General features: G+C 38.6%; 1 protein-coding gene across 5 annotated transcripts in view; it reads right to left on the bottom strand.

Moving 5' to 3' along the window:
- Positions 1-22,481, bottom strand: part of PTPRM (protein tyrosine phosphatase receptor type M) — a 792,402-nt gene that overhangs the window by 464,145 nt on the left and 305,776 nt on the right. For all 5 annotated transcript variants that reach the window (XM_037806216.1, XM_037806217.1, XM_037806218.1 and 2 more), the window contains exon 4: positions 12,093-12,171. In XM_037806216.1, coding sequence (XP_037662144.1) covers positions 12,093-12,171 — 79 coding nt within the window. The remainder of the gene's footprint in view (positions 1-12,092; positions 12,172-22,481) is intronic.

The following is a 22,481-nucleotide window of genomic DNA, read 5'->3' as shown; positions in this document are numbered from 1 at the left end:
ACATATTAGAGTAGCTGCAATAACTTGGATTATTGGTATCTTCTGCCTTTCTGGGGCAGTCATGCATTTATTTTTTTTTCATTCAACATGATATTGTCAGCCATTCTCCCTTGTTAAATGCTCATCTAAAACTGTTTTAAAATCTGCTCAATGTACATTAATGGTTCTCAACCTTGTCATTATTGAAGGGTGGGAGAGACCAAGGATGCTGCTGAACATGCCATGTGCACAGGACACCCCCAAACACTGACTGACCCAGCCCCAAATGTCAAAGAGAAATCCTGATACACATCAGATGGATGCATGCAAGTTACTGAAACATCCCCAACTGCTGAACAGTTGGGTTTGTTTCTATCATACATAATGCCAAAAAGAAAGGTTTTCATAATTAAATCCCCATGCCTATTTTCCCCCTTAGTTTGAATTTTCAGAAATTGAATTACGAAGACAACAGACAAATATTTTCAAGACTTTTAACACAAATTGTCACTCTTTTCCATAAAGCTTAAAACAATTTGCATTTCCACCACCAGAGTAGGAGAGTGTGCCTTTCACAACCTCCTTAGAATTACTAAGTATTAATTTCTTTACTTTTTTTAAGAAATGCATGAAATACAGATACTTTGCTCTACCCGCTAACTTATTTATAATGCACATTTTGAATGTAAAGTGGTCATTTGAATATAGGATGCTCCAAGTCTGTTCATGCACGGTAAGCCTGGCTTGGGAAGGTTGCTTTCCTAAGGGCCCTATTTCCACAATGATGACCTGAACCAAAGAGAAATGCATGATAAAGCACATTCACAATACAATCTGCTAATAGGGCCATGGGGGGCGGTGCCTGTTAGAACACAACTTACATTTTTAATTTGGGGGCTGTTCTAGTTTGTTAATGCTGCCAGAATGCAAAACACCAGAAATGGATTGGCTTTTATAAAGGGGGTTTATTTGGTTACACAGTTATAGTCTTAAGGCCATAAAGTGTCCAAGGTAACACATCAGCAATCGGGTACCTTCACTGGAGGATGGCCAATGGCATCCAGAAAACCTCTGTTAGCTGGGAAGGCACATGGCTGGCGTCTGCTCCAAAGTTCTGGTTTCAAAATGGCTTTCTCCCAGAACGTTCCTTTCTAGGCTGCAGTTCCTCAAAAATGCCACTCTTAGTTGCACTTGGGGTATCTGTCCTCTCTCAGCTTCTCCGGAGCAAGAGTCTGCTTTCAATGCTTGTCTTCAAACTGTCTCTCTTCTGCAGCTCCTGTGCTTTCTTCAAAGTGTCCCTCTTGGCTGTAGCTCCTCTAAAAAATGTCACTCACAACTGCACTGAGTTACTTCTGTTTGCCAGCTCATTTATATGGCTCCACTGATCAAGGCCCACCCTGAATGGGTGGGGCCATGCCTCCATGGAAATATCTCATCAGAATTATCACCTACAGTTGGGTGGGGGCACATCTCCAAGGAAACACTCAAAGAATTCCAACCTAATCAGCACTAAAATGTCTGCCCCACAAGACTGCATCAAAGAATATGGCTTTTTCTGGGGGACATAATACATTCAAACGGGCACAGGGGCTGTTCTGGTTTCCTAATGCTGCTAGAATGCAAAACACCAGAAATGGATTGGCTTTTATAAAGGAGGTTTATTTGGTTACATGGCTACAGTCTTAAGGCCATAAAGTGTCCAAGCTAATGCATCAACAATTGGGTAGCTTCACTGGAGGATGGTCAGTGGTGTCCGGGAAAACTCTGTTAGCTGGGAAGGCACATGGCTGGCATCTGCTCCAGAGTTCCAGTTTCAAAATTGCTTTCTCCCAGGATGTTCCTCCCTAGGCTTCAGCTCCTCAAAAATGTGACTCATAGATGCTGTTAGGGCATTTGTCCTCTCTTAGCTTCTCCAGAGCAAAAGTCTGCTTTCAAAGGCCATCTCCAAAATGTCTCTGTAACCTGCAGCTCCTCTCTCAGCTCCTGAGTGTTCTTCAAAGTGTCCCTCTTGGCTGTAGCAAGCTCGCTCCTTCTGTCTGAGCTTATATAGGGCTCCAGTAAACTAATCAAGGCCCACATTGAATGGGCGGGGCCACGCCTCCATGGAAATTATCCAATCAGAGTCATCACCCACAGTTGGGTGGGGTGCATCTCCATGGAAACAGCTTAATCCAAACATTCCAACTTACTCAACACTAATATGTCTGCCCCCACAAGACTGCATCAACGAACATGGCTTTTTTTGGGGGACATGTTATACACAAACCAGTACAGGGGCCAAAGATACTAGTCACTCTTTCTTTGTTTACCTGTATCCTTAATAAAGACATGTTACACAGAATTTGAGAATTATTTTAATACTTAAAATGGCTCTCTCCCAGGGATAGCCAGTGCACCTGACTTGTGTGGTGGGATTAAGAAATGATCATGTAAGCATAAACCAACCATAGCACCTCATTCAACCTTTCTTAAGTCTAAAGGATTTATGCCTCTGTTTAAACTGTATTTCGGGAGAGCCTCCCTGAAAGTATTGCCAGCAGACTGACTGCCTTTGTCTGGGAAAGAACGTTGCTTGGTTAAGGAAAAGACTGCCAGAAAAACAAAACCTGGCAAAGATAATAAAACCACACCTTGGATGGAAACCAGGTGAAGATATTAAGACAAACCTGTTAAGCGTCGATACTTTTATAAGTTAATCATCCTTTTCAAATGAGAGACGATTTTTTGACCTGAATGGAAGGCAGTAACATCCATCAGGGTGAACAAGAAAATGGGTCCTGGGAATTCTATTTCCCAGATCAGTTTCTTCCCAGAACATAAAAGTCAAAACTTCTGCTAATGGTGTACATACATTTTTTGAATAAACATTAAAGGCTTATATAATCATTCCAAAGTTTCAAGATGACTAGATTCTCCCTGGTCTAGTGCTATAAATCCGAAAATTATTTTCAGATGGGGAGCAGTTTAAGGGTGAGACTATTTTAGGCTTTGGATTTCAGCACATTTGTGTCCAAGCATCAATACCTGGGCTCTTTGCTAGCTCTGAATACATGCCTATGTTCCTTAACCTAAGTCTTACTCCGATTTTTTTTTCATTTGTAAAATACAGATTAAAAAAGAAAAAGTATGCATTTCATGGTCATGGGCTGATATGAAGATTAAACAAAACGATGTGGCAAGGCATTTTATGTGCCTGGAACTTAGAAAGCCCTTAAAAATGACATTATTACTTAAAATAACTGATCTCTCACTTAGAAGTGGAAAAGATTCCAAGAAAAAGATCTCTACAGCCAGACAAGTTTAGGTCTCATGCTGAGAGGTTCTCCCAACCTTGCCAAACCACTTTAATTGTAACACCAGGTAGAGCACCTTTAGAATGGAAAATTTCAATCCATCTCATATTCAGAAAGAAAAAATTTTTCCTTCTCTCCAAATTTATAGACCCATTTGTCTCCTGGATCCCCTTTCAAAATGCTACGCCAGCTTTCCTCTAAAACCTGCAGGAGTTCTAAAAACTAAATATCTTCCATGAATACCAATCAGGTTTTTTAGTAGAACTACCCTATTTTCTCATTCATGCCATATTCTGCTGCTTCTCACTAAGGAAACAGTTTTAAAAAGAATAGAGGTTTTCAGATATTAATTGGTCTCAAATCAGCCTTTGATCCCAAAGCCAGGAATTATCATTGGCCAAGATGCAAATGCTGTAGATGTTTTATAATTATTGATTCGTCAAAGCCTCCATTAAAATAGTTGCGACAAAAATCAGAGAACTGTAATTTGTGAGATCAAAGTGAAAACTGAAGTGGGACCAGAGATGGCTGTGCCCTAACCCCCTTTTATTTTAATTTATATTTTAATATAATGGTTTTCTAGCTTTCTAATGCTGCCAGAGTGCAAAACACCAGAGATGGATTGGCTTTTAAAAAAGGGGGTTTATTTGGTTACAAAGTTAGTCTTAAGGCCATAAAGTGTCCAAGGTGACACATCAACAATCGGGTATCTTCACCTTCACGGGAGGATGGCCAATGGCGTCCAGAAAACCTCTGTTAGCTGGAAAGGCACGTGGCTGGTGTCTGCTCCGGAGTTCTGGTTTCAAAATGCCTTTCTCCCAGGATGTTCCTCTCTAGGCTTCAGCTTCTCTCCAAAACGTCACTCAGTTGCTCTTTGGGTGTTTGTCCTCTCTTAGCTTCTCCAGAGCAGAAGTCTGCTTTCAATGGCCGTCTTTAAACTGTGTCTTATCTGCAGCTCTTCTCTCAGCTCCTATACTTTCTTCCAAGTGTCCCCCTTGGCTGTAGCAAGCTTGTTCCTTGTGTCTGAGCTTATATAGTGCTCCAGTAAACTAATCAAGGCCCATGCTGAATGGGTGGGGCCACACCTCCATGGAAATTATCCAGTAAAAGATCTTGCCCACAGTTGAGTGATCACATCTCCATGGAAACGTCCAATCAAAAGTCTCCAACCCAATCAACACCAATACATTTCCTGCCCACACAAGACTGCATGAAAGATAATGTCGTTTTGGGGGACATAATACATCCAAACCAGCACAAATGGCATAGGTTGAAACGAATCGGATGCTTGCCCAACTGCAAGAATAGTCAATACTTCTCCTACTTAGGCAGCAAAGCATCACAAACTGCAACTAAAAGAGCAGCCTGGTACTGCCTATACCAACATAAAAAACAATATATTTTGCAAACACTTTTTGAATTTAAAAACGGACATTATTAAATTGCCCCATCTAAGAAACCAATGAATTTAGCTACTCAAGTTTACAGTTTGTAGCTAACTCATTTTGGCAGGCCAATCAGGAAATGGTGCCTAATATCAAAAAAGACAATAACAACAACAACAATAAATCCTAGCTAACATTTTTTGAGCTCTTTTCATATGCCAAGCATTGTTTTAAGTTATATGCATTAGCTCATTTAATCTCTATACTTACCCTACAGGAAAAGTGGTATTATTATTTTCCCCATTATACAAATGAGGTTATAGGTCCACAGAGTTCAAGTAACTCTTGTAGGAGACACAGGAAACTTTGCCCTTAACATGTTTCAGGCCAAAATTATATTTGGTATGTTCAAAAGTGAAGAATAGGTCTTAATGGAATAATTATTCAAGTGAAAAAAACAGCATCAACATTCCTGTCAGAGAAAAATAAAGCTGACCCTATAGACAAATAACTTTTATATGAAATCTACTGTATCTTCTTCAAAGAATTATTCCTTTGGAGAAGAATCCAAATTCAGTTCCTACATGTCTAAAATGAAATGTCTATTCTGAGTCCCATGTACCTCTCAACCAAAGCACATGGATCTGTCCTTAATCAGAAAACAATTTTAATTTTTGATTTGTCACTATTAAATTTTTATTTTAATTCCACTGTTTAATAAACCTTCAGAAAAATCTAAATTTGGAAGTAGGCAAGCAATGTATAGCAATGCAAATATATCAATGAGTGAAAAATGAACTTTAGGTAAATTTTGTGTTTTAAAATAAGAAATAATTTTTAACTTAGCATGCTATTCTGTGAACTTAGCAATCGTTAAATGTTTAAAGAAATTGCTGACTTACTTTACATTATCAAAATAGTAATACAGAATAGTCTTAGATTTATATTCATTCTATCTAATATATAGCACATGGATTAGTCAGGAATTCTTCATCTTATCATGTATTTAAGTTGGCACCAAAATAATAGGTGAAGATTTGGCATCAATTATTAGATTTGAGAAAAATGGCAACATATGACTACACAAATAATGGCAACATATAAAATGGATTATGTACCGTGAGCAAGTGGGATTTAGCTGAGTGCCAAGTTGTTTTAAATTCTGAATATCAATTAATGTAATACACTGCATCAACAGAATAAAGGACAAAAACCGCATTATCTGATAGACACAGAAAAAGTATTTGCTAAATTCCAATATCTTTTTGTGAAAAATACAATCAACAAACTAGCAATAAAAGGGGATTTGCTTCCTAAAAACATGCATCTCCTAAATATACATACCTAACACCATACTTAATCAGGAAAGACTGAAAGCCTTCCTCCTAAGATTAAGAACAAGGCAAAGATGCCTGTTCTTGCCATTTTTCTTTATCATTGTACTAGAGGTTCTAGCCATGGCAATTAAGCAAGAAAATGAAATAAACACATTCAGATTGAAAAGAGGAAGTAAGACTATCTTTTCTTGCAGATAATGTAATATTTTATATAGAAAATCCAAAGGATACACAGAAAACAATTAGAGCTAATAAATGGGTTCAGCAAGGTCTCAGGATATACAAAAATCAATTACATTTCTGTACATTAGCAATAAACCATCTGAAAATGAAATTAAGGAAAAAATTCCATTTACAATAGCAGCCAAAAATGAAACAGGAAAAAATTAATAAAAGAGATACAAAATTTGTACTCTGAAATCTAGAAACCTTACTGAAAGAAATGTTAAAAGACCTAAATAAAGGGAAAGATATCCCATGTGCATGGGTCAGATGGTACAAATATTGTTAAAATGACAATATTCCCCAACCCAATTCACAGATCCAAAGCAATCAATATCCCAGAAAACTTTACCTATTTATTTTTTGAAAAAATTGACAAGCTGGTACTAAGATTCATATGGAAGTGTAAGGGACTCAGAACAGTCAAAGCAATCTTGAAAAAAGTACAAAGTTGGAGGAGCCACCCTTCGTGATTTTAAAATTTACTACAAAGTTACAATAATCAAGACTGGCAGGAGGACAGATATATATATCAATGGACTAGAATTGAGGGACCAGAAAAACCCTTACTTTTATGGTCAATTGAACTTCATGAAAGGTGCCATGGAAATTAAAGGGAGAAAGAAGAGTCTTTTCAACAAATGGTTATGGGATTACTGGATGTCCATATGCAAAAAAGTGAAGTTGTAACACTTCCTTACACCGTACACAAAAAGTAACTCAAAATAGACCACAGACTTATATGTAAGCGCTAATACTATAAAACTTTTAGAAGAAAACATAGGAGTAAACTTTTGTGACTTAGATTAGGCAAAGCTGCTTTAGATATGACACCAAAAGCACAAGTGACAAAAGAAAAAAACAGGAAATTGAACTAGACCAAAATTTAAAACTTTTGTGCTGCAAATGATGCCATCAACAAAGTGTAAACCCACAGAGAGGAAGAAAATAGTTTCAAATCATGTATCTGATCAGGGACATATCCTGATATATAAAGAACTCTTACAATTTAGTAATAAAAAGATAAATGAACCAATTAAAAAAAAAGGGGAAAGGATATGAAGAGACAATTCTCCAAAGAAGATATGAAAAGCACATGAAAAGATGTTCAGCATCTTAGCCATTAAGGAAATATAAATTAAAACCACAATGAGATACAACTTCAAGCTCACTAGAAAGGCCATAATAAAGAAAAGACAGATAGTAATAAGTGCTGGTGAGAATATGGAGAAATTGGAGCCTTCATACACAGATCTTCAGAATGTAAAATTGTGTAAACAATTTGGAAAACAATTTTGCAGTTCCATATGGATACCATATGACCCAGAAATCCAATCCTAGGTATTTATCCAAGAGAACTGAAAACAAATATCCACACAAAAACTTGTACATGAATGTCTATAGCAGCTTTACTCAAAATAGCCAAACGGCTGAAACGACCCAACTGTCCATTAACCGATGAATGGAAAATCAATAAGTAGTAGCTACAAACAATGGAATATTACTTGACATCATACAGGAATGAAGTTCTGATATAAGCTACAACATGGATGGACCTAAAAAACATTATGTTAGATGAAAGAAGCCAGACACAAAACTCATATGTTATATGATTACATTTATTTGAAATGTGGAGAACAAGCAAGTCTATAGAGACAGAAGATTCATGGTTGCTTAGAGATGGGGTGTGGGGCATGGGGGCAATGGGTTCTCGGTTTCTTCTTAGGGTGATGAGTATCTTTTAAAATTGATTGTGGTGGTGGTTGCACAACTCTGTGAATATACTAAAAAACATTGACTTGTATACTTTAAATGGTTGTATTTTACTGTATGTGAATTGTATCTCAAAAAACATGGTGCAATGCTATGTCTTATTAGATATTAAAATGTATATATATGGCACAGGACAATAATAGATATTGCCATATATGCATAGTTCATAACCTATTTAATAGCAGGGGACAAAATTATGAAGCTGATGAAATGCTACTTCAGTTTCTCCTACCAGGATTACTGAACCAAATAGAGAATATAATTTTAGTGTGCATTACAAACACAAGAATTATCTCTGTTTATTAGAGGTGGTCTTGAGCCAGAGAGCTGCTGATTCCGTGAAGCCATCTCAACATTTCAAGCGGATCCTGCATCTTACTGTCTCTACATTAAAATCAATTTTATGAGCAACTCTACACTAGTAACAGAGCAGCTACTTTTAAAAAATGTTGTCATGCCTACTCATAAAGCTGTATGAATCCAAATAGGAGCTTTTGCAGCAGAGTAAATGAGTTACAGCAATTTTGCATCCATTTGGAAACCACAGATTTGAATGTGGAATATCTATGTGGTTTATGATTTAAATTGAATGAGCATCGAAATTTCAAAATAATGGATCACTATTTAGAAATCTTGACAGGAAACCCCCTAAAATATTACCTGTAAGCTTTCCATCTCAAGACCAAGCCATTACCTTCTTTAAAAACCTTTATTTGCATGATTTCCCCATGAATTTAGAGATTCAGAAAAAAACTACGGAAGAGCTGTCATCAAAGACAGTTGAAGCTTACAGTTCAAAGTGCCGTTTAGTCATACGTCACCCTGGTACAGAGCCGCCTTGGCAAATCTGGGTCTCCTCACAGCAGTTTGCAAAGCCGATTCAGTATCAGCACTGGTCCTCTCCAAGGGAGAGAATACGCACACCACTTTCTATGGCTCAGGAAAGAAAATGCACTGCTAGGAAGGATGAGCATATTTCATCTTTATGCCTTTATGGAACACAGTGACCTCAGTGATGCAGAATGAGAGAGAGCTGTTAGGTTGACTAGTAGACAGATTTAGAGGAGAGCACCCAGGTGATCAAATAAGGGGGTCCTGGGTGAGCTTTCTTGGCTCCGCCACAGGCCGGCTGGGTAACTGCCCACAGAGGGCACCGACAACAGGGTTTGCTCTAAGGAACCAGGGAGGCAGTCTGTGTCATTACAGCCGCACCACATAGTAGGCACACAAACAGCAGTCAGGTGTTTTTTCACCACTCAGTAAGAGGCAATTCAGAGGCCGTGAACACTGATGCTTCTGAGAGGGTCCCTGTGCGCTTTTCCAAGCCAGAAGCTATTACTCCCAGGATCTGGCCACATTCCAACTCAGGTAATTATATTCCGCTGCCTAAATTTGCCCTGCTGTTTCAATTAGGGACAGCATTGTTCCTTTCCCTGCTTTTTCAGGTGAAAAGGAGGGGAAGAATTCTAGAATTCACCCGTCTTGCTGACACTGAAGAAAAGGCAAATGTGACATGCTACAAAAGCCATGTCTGCCTCAGTTATGGAGAGGAGGGTGCTGTATTTTAACTTGGATGTGTGGCAAGCTTCAGAGAGCCAAATAAAGATATAAGAGAGAGCAAAACCCCTCGGGGAGGGATCAGACAACTGTGTTGTAACACCCTCATCAGATGACAACCAAACAGGCTTTCTCTGTAACCACCACAAGGTGATCAAATTATCTACTCAAACCCATGCAAAAAAGTGGCCGAGACACCCCTGCAAGTTTTTATATTTCTAATATCATTGTAGTTATGACCATTCTCTCATTAATTTGGGTAAGGACCCTCAGCAAAAACCCAGGTATGCATGAACTAGCCAGTTTCTCTTTAAGGCAGGGACCCTAAAACTAAAGCTGACTAGCATTGCATTCATCGGCTGGCCAAACATCTCTAGTCTGACAATATCAATTCTGGGCAAGGATACAGGCAAAATAAAGCGTCCATACATTGCTGGTGGGAATATAAAGAGGTTCAGAAACTTTTCATAGCAATTTGGCAGCATCTAGTAAAACAAGTGTGTCTCCCTTTTATGACAGCAATTCAGCTTCTAAGAATATAGGCTGCAGAGCCCATGCATGTTGCAGCAGGAGGAATGTAGAAGCGTTCTCTGCAGTAATGTTTTCAACAGAGCAAAAAAAATTGGGAATAAAAACAAATGTTCATAGAAAAATATAATGTTATATTCGTATGATAGAATACCATGAATGTACCTAAGAAAATGTAATACTAAGTGAAACAAATAGAATCAAGAAGACAGGGTGATATGTACAGTTGAATGTCATTCCTTAGAATTTACAAAAGGTAAATATTACTTTCTTGCTTTTTCTCAATACACAGTGATTATGGGACACACAACACACACACACACACACACACACACTTGAAGCATTTTAGGTGCTCAGCCCTCAAAGCCCTCTTTTGGGGTTGGAAAGGTCCCCACTGTATATTCTTTGGTAAAAGCCTGGGTCTGGCTCCCAGGGCAGAAGATGAAAAAGCCAGATGTGCCGTCTCGCACTGACCGCATGGCAAGGAGGGGTGTGTGCACACAACATGGCTCACCCAGCCTCCCAGCTCCACTCAGGGCTTTGCACCTGAAGCATTCAGACGAGAAGACTGTTGCACAGGACCCTTTCCTACGGTGACCTTTCAAGGGCGAGACCCCACAGGCAGCAGCTCTGACGCATTCTTGGCTGCTGCCCATTGTCTGAGCCTACGTCACCCACCTCCCCAGGCAGTCTGTTTGCCACCCCATTTCCTTTAACCACAACATTTCCTGCTTAAATTAGCCAAGGTCCATTTCTGTTGAGTGCCAATGACGTCTTACAGATGGAAAGGTGCAGTGACTAGGTTCACGCTTGGGGTGCCCTTGGGAGGTGGGAGAGGGGTGGGGCTAGCAGTCTGTAATGCTTCATTTATTCAGGGAAAAAAGTTTAGAGGCAAATCTAACAAACTCTTATTTGTTGTTCATACGTGTCTTTTTTTTTTAAGTGTGCCTCTTGCTCATTGTATTTCTTTAAAGTACACATTTTTAAAAGATGAAGAACAGGCCATTTCTGGGGTCCCTGGGTTGTTAGGTAGGTCAGTTAGATTCAACAGGCCCCAGGCCTATTTGGGACTCTAGGGTTGGAAACGATGTGACTGTGCTGGAGCAGATGGGACTTAGGGTGAAAGCACTCAGATTCACAATTTCTTTTTTTTTTTTTAATTCAGTTTTATTGAAATACATTCACACACCGTACAATCATCCATGGTATACAATCAACTGCCCACAGTATGATCACGTAGTTATGTGTTCATCACCATAATCTATCTCTGAACATTTTCCTTACATCAGAAAGAACCAGAACAAGAATAAAAAATAAAAGTGCAGATTCACAATTTTTCAAGGGGAAATCAAAAGATCACGGGGATGTGACTGTAAAAACCACGTGACTGACACTCCCTCTATCCAATGTATGGGTAGATGAGTAATAAAATAAAGACATGCATGAAAAAAAAATAATAGGTCGGGAATATGGGGGAAAAATACTCCTATGTAAAACTATGGACAATAATTATAATATTACTTGAATAATCTTTCATCAATTGTAACAAATGTAACTGCTGTCTAAAAAGGAGTAGAATTGCAAAAAAGCGTTATCATCAATTGTAACAAACTTTTCACAGCAGTGCAAGTGTTGGTGGTGGGGTGGTATATGGGACTCCTGTATTTTATGCATGATTGTTCTGTAAATCCACAACTTCTCTAATAAAAAAAAAAATTTTAAAAGATCATGGTGACATAGAAGCAGGTTGCAAAGCTGTCCAAACATGCCAAAGTATTCCTTTATTCCTCATTCCTGGTTTTTATTTTAAAAGACACTCAGTACATACAAATGGTGACATTTACACATGAAATACATGTTATTGGGCTTCTGGACTGACAAACCAATACCCAGAGTTATCCCAGGGAACTTCCTTAGGGGGAAAAGTTTTAGAGCCTTCTCTTAATCTGTAATCTAAATATGCTCCCGAACATGTACCCACACATTTAAATGCTTTTAGAAAAATCAAGTCAACTTACTACATGGATGTCCTAACACCTTCACTTCATCAATAGCTAGGTAGCCTTGATGTCCGGAAGTTATTACTTCAAAAATCACCTGAAAAATTAAGAGAGATTTATGTTATTCACTCATTTTGTCAGACTTTTGTCAAATATCTCCTATGTTTATGACACATAGTTTCATCCATGCATCCATCCATATCCATCCATCCATTCCTTCATTCCAAAAAATCATAATGAAACCCCTAATGTCTACCAGGCAGTGTTTCAGGTTCTGAAATGACAAAGATAAATAAGACCCAAACCCAATCTTTATGGGGTTAATATGTAGTGGGGAGTTGCACAGAACCCTGCCTCAAGAACTCTCCTGATTTACTACCACAATTACTAACAGGGATTGGAAAAGCAGAGTCTGAAGATCATCTAAGAGGGACTACAGACAAAGCAGGGAAACAGCATCAAAGTCCTTGCCCTCAGAGAACTCAAATTTTAGAGGAAGACATTCACCAAATAATCATGCATAATTAATAATTTAATAATTATTCACCCAAATCAGGGAGTAACAAGGTAATTACCCAGTGAAAACCTACAGTGAAACTATCCTTCCTACAATGTCACAAACTGGGAGAGTCTGCAAAGCAGTGAAACTCAGAGAACAATGAGGAGGCCCAGGAATCAGCTTGCTGGTAGGTAAACTACCTAGAGAGCAGGGAGGGGAGTAGAGACAGAGGGTCTTCGGGGCTCCAGGTCCAAAAGTTTCAGAAATTGGAAAGGATTCACCTCCCAGAGTCATCATCCAGTTTCTGACCAACACTGAGCATGAGATAAATGTCCAAAGAAGACTTTTTAAAAAGTTTTATTGTACATTAAAGCCACTCTCCACACACACTTAGATTCTTTTCACTCAAGGGGGAATGTTAAATGAGGACAAAAATTAAATGAATAATAGAGGGGACACAGGAATGGTATGCTGTGGTGTCTTTTTTACTTGTACTTTTATTCTTATCTTTATTTTTATTTTTGGAGTAATGAAAATGCTCAAAAATTGTGGTGATGAATGCACAACTATATGATGGTACTGTGAACAATTCATTGTACACTGTGGATGGTTGTAGGGTATGTGAATATATCTCAATAAAACTGAGTTTTAATAAAAAGAGGCAATGTTAAGATTTAAATTGGTTTAGGTAATATATTTTCTTGTCAACTGCTCTTCCTTTGAAGGGGACTCTCTGACCAGACTGAACCATGTGGGACCCTAGGTTTTATACAAGTAAAAATAACAAAATATGATAGGTACAAATGAAAGAAAAGTACAAGGTCCATGAAGAACACAGAGCAAGGGGACCCCCCCGAGTCAGTGACACCGGAGCTGCTATCTGAAAGAGGAGATGGTCCACAGTGCAAGAGGGTAAGGCTCAAGCCAAGGTTGGGAAACACCCTGAGATGGGCGAGGCCATGGAGCAAAGAGGACAACAGGGGGTTATGGCTATAAAGGCCACCCGTGGCCAGAGGAGAGAAGGCTCTGCTTGTCGGGCAAAGATTCCAGGAAAGACACCTTCTTAGTAATATAAAGAAGAGACTACGTTAGCTGAGATACAGATGACAGAGGTACGGATTAAGAGAACGCAAAAAAAAAAACGTCCACGGTGGTATCATCGAGAAGACTTTAGCAACTGCGTGATCTTGGGAAAAGCAGAGGAGGAAGAGGCCAGCACACCCTAAGGTCTAAGAGTGAATGCCTTTTTGCAAATTGTTGGGCCACTGCAGAGAAACTGAGGCAAGAGGAGAAAGAAGAACCAATAAGAGGGACAGTGGCTTTCTTAACCGGATTGAGTTACTTGTCTAAATGCGTCTGCTGTCAGGCTGTTACTGAAACAGTCCCCATGAACATTATTTTAACCTCCATTTACACGCAGCAAGAAACTATCACGCAGTAGGAAGACCATATGTCTTCAAGCACCACGCTGCAACTGCACTCAGGCATCTATCCCGGAGAAATGACAACTGTCCTTCACATAAAAAACCTGTGCATGAAATGAGACGAAATAGTTTCAGTGGCTGAGAGATTTCAAATGGAGTCGAGAGGTCACTCTGGTGGACATCCTTATGCACTATATAGATAACACCTCTTAGGCTTTAATGTATTGGAATAGCTAGAAGTAAATACCTGAAGCTACCAAACTCCAACCCAGCAGTCTGGACTCCTGAAGACAATTATATAATAATGTAGATTACAAGGGGTGACAGTGTGATTGTGAAGACCTTGTGGATCACACCCCCTTTATCTAGTGTATGGATGAGTAGAAAAACGGGGATAAAAACTAAAGGACAAATGGGGTGGGATGGGGGGATGATTTGGGTGCTCTTTTTTCACTTTTATTTTTTATTCTTGTTCTGGTTCTTTCTGATGTAAGGAAAATGTTCAGAGATAGATTGTGGTGATGAACGCATAACTATGTTATCATACTGTGGACAGTGGATTGTATATCATGGATGATTGTATGGTATGTGAATGTATTTCAATGAAACTGAATTTAATAAAAAAAAAGAATATCACAGAAAAAAAAAAAACTATAGTGGGCTAAATAAAATGTAGTATTAAAATTAAAAAAACAACAACAACAACAAAAAAAAACCTGTGCATAGATGTTTACAGGAGAGCTATTTGTAAGAGCCAGAAACTAAACACCTTTCAACAGGCTTTCAACAGGCTGCGGTACAGCCACAAAGCGGAATGCTGCTCAACGATAGAAAGGAATTAACAGTTGATACACCCTACAATGAGGATGCATCTTCAGAGGTTTATGCTGAGTGAAAGAAAGTCCATCTTTTTGGATGAATGATTTTTACAATACATTCTGATATGGCAAAAGTTTAGAAATGGAGGACAGGTTACAGGTTGCCAAGGGTTAAGGATGGGGATGGGGAGAGGCAGGGAGGAGGTGGGTGCACTTATGGAAGGGCAGCGTGGGGGGTCTTTGTAGAGTTGCAACTACAATGTACCTTCACTGTGGTGCTAGATGCACACACCTATACAGGTAACAAAAGCGTACTGCTTCTGTAGACACACACACATACACACAGACACAAATGAGCACAAGAAAACCTGGGGAAGTCTGAATAAGATTGGTAGATCATAGAAATGGTAATATTCTCACTGAGACATGATTCTACAGTTTTGCAAAATGTTACCACTCAGGGAACTGGGTAAAGCATAAATGGGATATCTGTATTATTCAACTGCACATGACTCTACAAGAACCTTAATAAAAATTAGCAAGAAATTATAAGTTATTTACTAAGCACATAATATGCTACATAAACTGTGAAGATATCACTCCATTGTTTCCTTTATTAGTCCATGCAAAAATTCTTCAAGGATTTCATATTTCAAGACTAGAGAGGTTTGGACACAAAGTAATCATCCAAAATTATGTAATGATCTACTGAAGACGTATCTGAGAAACCCAATCTTCCTGATCCCAAATATCACAATGGTTTTGCTACTACAGTTTGCTTGAACAAAAACTTCAATCCTAGGAGGTGAACAATGAGGGATTGCTTTATTTAGGTTTGTGTGATAGATGTGATAGTTGTAAAAATGGAGGAAGCAATCAGTAGCACTCAAAATGGAAAAACTCAGGGAACTTCCTAGACAGAAGGTTAATCCAGAAACACCTGCTAAACTAGATGACAACTGTGCCACAGTGCCACCACAATCAAACATAACACGTGCATTCAGAAGAGCAGAAATGAAACAAAGCTTTGTCCTGGTCTTAAGTGAGATAAATATATTTTTTCACTGAAGTCAGAAAAGAAGAAATGTATGGCTATTCCTGCAATGGGATCTTGGTAATTTTTCTCTCTCCTACTTAAGTCTATCAGAGGACAACTAAAGGGACAAAAGACATATAAATACTGAGAGCAAATATAAGAAAAAGCACTACAGAGGGTCACAAAAAAAAAAGGCCCATGACTAACAGCTTCCTGGGGATGAACTAGTTGCTCTGGTCAAAGAGGATGAATTTTGAAAACTAAGCCCAGGTATGTCCATCCATCCTTCATCCCCTTCTTCCCGCCATTCATTCATTCATTCATTGCAGCCAAAGCTTTATTGCGTGCCATTTTTATTCCACTGTGATAAACACTTGGGACATAGGAACAGAAGAGATGAAGATCCCTTTCCTCATCCAAATCATCCTCCTTCTCATGGAAAATTATATTTTCTTTACCACCTGCAAGGGCTGAGGCTTCCAGTCAAAATGGAATATTCTTTGAGAGGATGCATTAACTTTCAGAACGTAGAGTACAACCAAAAAGTTTTTGAGGTTGACAGGTATGTGTCGATTTAATCCATAATATTTAATTTAAACCAACATATGGCCATGACATGGAAAAAGAAAAAGATAGCAGGAAGAAGAATGAGAAGGAATCAGGGACCAAAATGTTACCTTAACTTCTCTGAATCTGTTTTTTTTCATCCATCACCTTAAAAATATGACTTTCAGAAGTTTTAAGCTTAAAATTTCTGTCTTTTAGTCTAAATATTTATTATACTTTTATAAATTATATTTATAAACATAAATATTTAGTCAGAATATTTAGCACATGCTCTGGGGAATACAAAGAAAACTTAGACAGTTTTATGAAATTTAAACTTCAGTTGAAGGAAAGAGAAAAAGGCAGATGATCAAAAAGCAGAGCAAGGCAACACTTGCCAAAGGATGGATTCAAACAAGGTGGCATGCTTTGGAGAGGGTCCTTCTCCACAGGCCTGTACCTTCCTCCTTCCTAAACAAACCAGGAAACCAACGATACATCTAGCACAACCTTCACCAGGCAATTCAGTTCCACAGGTTGCTAGAATAAACTCAAAGACACGCGAGCAAGTATGTGCCCTTTATCCCTATTAGACCAGAATAATAGAAAGACTCAGCAACAAACCCACACACTTCCAATTTCCCAGCAAGGGGACTAGTCAATGAAGCCACAGCCAAAGAATCCAATACATGCTTATTTCTGCAACTTGATTTGCTCCCCTCCATCTTCCAAGACAAAGAAAGGCAGCATTTGATTATAAATACACTATGAGACAATGGCCTGTCCCTTTTCACTAATTACAAATTTTTGAAAGTACATTTCTAGAACTTGGGAGGCTCCAGCACCGACTTACCTAAAGCTAATTGTAAAGGCAACAAGAGGAGAAGAATCTATATAGAAATGTTTATGTGTGTGTGTACACACACACATTTTTATATAATATATAAGCAAATTTTCTTAAATCACATATTTAGGTGTTTATAAATAAGAAGGTAGATAATGTGTTACACACATTTTTATGTAATATATAAATAATTTTTCTTAGATCACATATTTAGGTGTTTATAAATAAGAAGGTAGATAATGTGTTACAAGTTTGAAACAATAACTTCAATATTCCTTTCAAAAAAACTGGAGAAAGTTCTTCAAACAACCATTTATTTCCCAGGTCTTTCTTAAAAAAATTCAGTTAAGGAATGTATGAATACAAGTTTCATTAGCAGCTCATTAAGTTTATAATTCAGCACATAAATGTTTCAATACATAGCACAATTATAAGATGGCAGGAAACCCTGTCTTGAAATAAATAAATATTATTAAATAAAGATAGAGGAATTGAGATGCTGTAGAGCAGTCTTTGATCAATCATTTTATTTTAAAAACCTGACTATTGAGCAAGTCACTTTGTTGTTTCCAACAAACAGGAAGTAAAAATATGCAACTGAAAGACAAGGCCTATCTCAAATAAGTTTCTTAAAAACCGATTACAGAATCCCATAAAAGGTTTCATAGTCATGAACTCTTGCCATCCGTCAAGTTTTCCATATTATATTCTTTTCTAGCCAGTGCCTTTACAAGAAAGCTTCAAAAGCAAAGATAATATTTGTGTCTCTTTTTTTTTTTCAAATATGTCACTCTGCTATTGAAAATGAAGCTATTGCTCCATTTAAGTACAATCAATAGATTGAGAGACCTGGGGGTCACAGAATCCAGGTCCAGTAAGGTCAAGATCAAAGGAAACAAGAACAAGAGACTAACGATACCACTGGAAAAAGAAAAAACAAAGGTGTAATAAATTGATTTTTATTTTTGCCAAACAACAGAAGATATTGAAAATCTTCTATTTTAGAAGTACAGCTTGGGTCTCCTTAGAGGCAAACCAAGTCAGTTTTTTTTAATTCAATAATTCAAAAAGTATTTATTCCATGCACCAGATATCTTTTGAATATATTTGCTATTTTCCCCAAGTCAACCATATGAGTGAGGCAGTAATCCTGATTTCTGTGTAAGGATGAGAAGGTTGCATCAGACAGTTACAGAATTTTTCTGAAGTCACAGAACTAGGGAATAGCATAGTCGGGAAGGGAGCCTAGGTCTAATTTACTCCCAAGTCTGGACTCTTTTCATGTTACCAAAGTACCTTAATTAGCAGGTATAAGAGAATATATACAGAGAACACATAAACATATGCATGAACATATATAGATGCACATGTATACACATACCTACTTGTATTTATTCATGTACATATAAAATCATACATGGTACACACATATATCTTTTAATGCATAGATATATATGTCCTAAAAATTTTACTTCCAGATATAAGTAAAACATGCCATAACCATCTATCTGACCTACAAATGCAGATGCAAGGAACATATGACACACTTTTAACAACATATTCTTTAAGACAAGGGTTGGAAACCACGACTCACGGGGCAAATCTGACCACCATGCTTCTGGTATGCCCCAAGAGATATTATAGATTCACATGTTTTTATAGTTTTACATGTTAGGAAAAATACACAGAAGTGTAATATTTTGTCATACATGAGAATTATATAAAATTCAAACTTCAGTGTCCATAAAGAAAGTTGTATTGGCACACAGCCACATTCACATGCTCTCTTCAGCTGATTTTGCATCGCTACAGCAGAGCTGCGTAGTGGTGACAGAGACTCTCTGACCTGCCAAGACTAAAATATTTACTCTTTGGCATCCTGCTTTAAGAGAAAACCTTCCTGCTTGGCTCACCAGCATGCTGTCATTTTTCTGGCTAACAAGATCGCACATGTCAACAGCCATAATTTGTCACAGCCACATAAAATATACCTTGCATGTTATGTGGAAGCTTCATATTCCAGAAATGGCAGGGAGAAAACCCTCTTTCTGGTTTGACTTGTTTTCAATTAATCAAGCATGCAGTGTTTCAAAGGCTAATTTAAGCTAGAAATATCATTGCCAAATTTTTAAAATAATGCAAAATTATAATATGCCACAACAAGGTTATAGAAACTAATTACCTTAGGGACCCCAAAACATGGTGTAAAAAACACAGCAAAACAAAATAATAACCAACTCATTTAGAAGTCACATCTTCTAGAAAGAAACTGAACTACTGAAAATTTGTAATACTTTAGTATTAAAACCTGATGCTCCGATCTCATTCTACACAATGTTCTTTGATGTTAGATAGATTTCAGCTAAATGTTTTTGTGTATATTTGTTTTTACTGCAACAAACCCATTTTTAAGAAAAACGTCTTTGCCCTCAAGCCAGTCTCAACTGCGATTATTTAAAAATATGAAAGCTAAAGTGGTGGATCAGTAGGACAGAATCAGTCACAGATCCATCCTCTCTTATCCTGGAACAATTTTGCTACAACCCAGTATATCATTTCCATCCCCTCTCTCGGACTTGCCAGTTGACAGATTCAAACAATTTAGAACTTGTAGGAGTTTTGGGGTCACTCAGAGTCCTCATTTCTAGCAAAGTGCCTGGGGCATAGAAAGGACTCAATACTTATTTTTGCCAATGGCTTCCAGGTATTATTTGCACCCAAGGGGTATAAGGAAATGCCAAACTGAGAGAACCTATATCCATTCATTCATGCAACAAATAACAGCTCAGGGGGCAAGATGTGTCTCTTCAACCTTCGGAGCCCTTGGGAAAAGCCATTTTGCTCTCAGGTAGGAAACAACTGGTTAAACCATCAATTCGAATGTTCATTTGCTCATAGAAAGCCATCCTTGGACAGTGGCCCGTGGGAGGTTTGACATTGGCCTATCGCTCAAATGCCTGCCAAACAGGAAATGGGGATGCACGTTAACAGTGCAGTATCCCTGCTTCTGCTTGCTTCAGCGAAGGGCAAAATTAGCTTTCCATGCTGCCACTCTCCCCTGCTACGTGCGAGGAAAGAAAAGGGGCTGGCTTGCCAACACAAACACTCGCCACCCAAAACGGATCGGCAGAAGTAATCTGTCAATTCCCTAGGACAAAAGGGATTAAAAGGAATCTGACTGTTCTCCCACACTCTACCTGGTAGATTCTTTCAGGTTTGGATTCAAGTAAAAAGCAAAGGTGGATCATATCCATTTATACAAACGTATATTGTTTTTTGCCAAATGAGTTAAACAGAAAATAAAAACATAAACGGAAAAAGAAGCCAAAGGAAAACCACAAATGATGTGACATTAAGAAAGCAGGAACAAAATACTCAAGCATTTATTTATATCAAAATGTTATCAGAAAGTAAAATAAAACCTTATTTTTTCCAAAATCAAAGGCACTCAGATGACACCTAAATCTTCAGTGGAGCTAGTCGTTGCAGCTTTGTCATTTTCTCCTTAAATTCTTAAGTTCTATTTATTCTTAAATGACTTTATTTTTTCTACAGATAAACATACCTTTCCTCACATTTCTTTTTGGTTCCTCTTCCCTTCTGAATAGAAAAAAACATAATATGGTCATAGGTCATATACTCATTCTATAAAGCGGGATGTGGAAACAAATTAAGGCAGAAGGGAAAAAAAAAACACAACAGGAAAGTGATAAGGGAAAATGCTGATAAGTCAGAAGCAACAGACCACCAAAGTATGAGGCCCACAGATGAATGAAAAGAAAACTACCGTGCAAATTGATCTGCTTTCCGAATACAGCTTTTGGGTCAGTATTAAAGTGACAACCAAGTATGGTCACTACTGATTTCCTGGAACCCTGCTAGTCTTTCTAAGGCATACAAGATAGAGTCCGTGGGCAACTGCTTAGAATAACATTCCTGCTCGAGAGCTAGTATCTATTTCCCCACATTTCCCTACAGGCATGAAACGATTCAATAGTTTCGCACTTGGGATAAGAGCCAAAGCAAAGGAGTTTTTGGAGTTAGGGCACATTCTATTTTTCACTCAGGACTTAGCATTTCCCCAGTGTGCTCCAAGGAACAGTCAACTCAAGAGATGCTCTGGGAAAGCTCAAAATGACACCCAAATTCCAGCTGGGCACCCACCACTGCCATGTGCTACCCCCCACCCCCTACCCTACCTCCAGGCTCTGAAAAGGTTGCAGCAGAGAATCTGTTTGACTTTGCTTACATCAGTGTTTTCCATTTGGTCAACAGACACCTTTTAACGTTCCTTGGATGTGAGGAACACACTTTGGGATATACTTATTTCGATTCAAAATACTACGTCTAAGCAGCAAATGGACACCATCCCTCAGCTGTGGCTTTCCTTTGCTTTCTAGTAAAACAAGTAGGCTGGAGGTAATTGCAGCAAAGAAGCCGAGTAGGCTGTGCAGAAAATAAAGGCTGAAGTTAAATTTGAAGAGATGGGTAAGATCAAGTCATTCCTACTCCCTCAACTCCTTATCTATCAGGAAAGATGTCAGGCTGGTACAAGATAAAGCTTGGCTTAGCCTCTTCCCCACTCCCCACCCCCAAAGTACAAGCTCCTCTTTGTCCTCCCTGCAAGAAAGAACTCAGAGCAAAGATCAGTTTGAATTCACTCTGAATCCCCACTCAGATCCTTTCAATATGTCTCAAAGAATTTGCTTTACCAAGGAGGCTCCAGAACCCACCCTCCTTCGATAACTTTCTCCTCCCCAACCCAACCCCTTATGGAGAGGCATGGGGAGCAAACAGCAAGCCTTGTTCTCTTTTCAAAGCAAGTGCTTTTATTCCAAACCAGGGCCTCCCTGGCTTCTGAGGGATTGGATTTAGTGTATTCCAGAAGCAGGGAGAAAGGCAGAGCATGGAAATTCAGTGCTTTCATCAGTGTGCACATAGCTAGGAACCAGAGAAGTGGATCCATCTGAGAACCCTTTGCTACCAGGGAGTCAGAAACCCAGGAGGAGAAAGGGGGGTGGGGAGCAAAATCGAAGGCAAACATTTTTTTTTCCCCCATCAGTATAATAAAGCAAGAGGGTGAATGTGAGAAGAAAATATTCTTAACGTGGCAGGCCATCAATGAGTCTAAATCTAAGGAGGCAGGTAGCACCACCCCCGCGTCCTGAGGGACACAGGTAGCTGGAAATTCCTGCTGCAGTGGTGCTAATGGAGGGCAGGTTCCAAGGAGCAGCAATTAG

Source organism: Choloepus didactylus, chromosome 16 (assembly GCF_015220235.1).
Source record: "Choloepus didactylus isolate mChoDid1 chromosome 16, mChoDid1.pri, whole genome shotgun sequence".
Taxonomy (NCBI): domain Eukaryota; kingdom Metazoa; phylum Chordata; class Mammalia; order Pilosa; family Megalonychidae; genus Choloepus; species Choloepus didactylus.
Note: the sequence above shows the minus strand (reverse complement) of the source record. Positions and strands in the feature narration are given on the sequence as shown.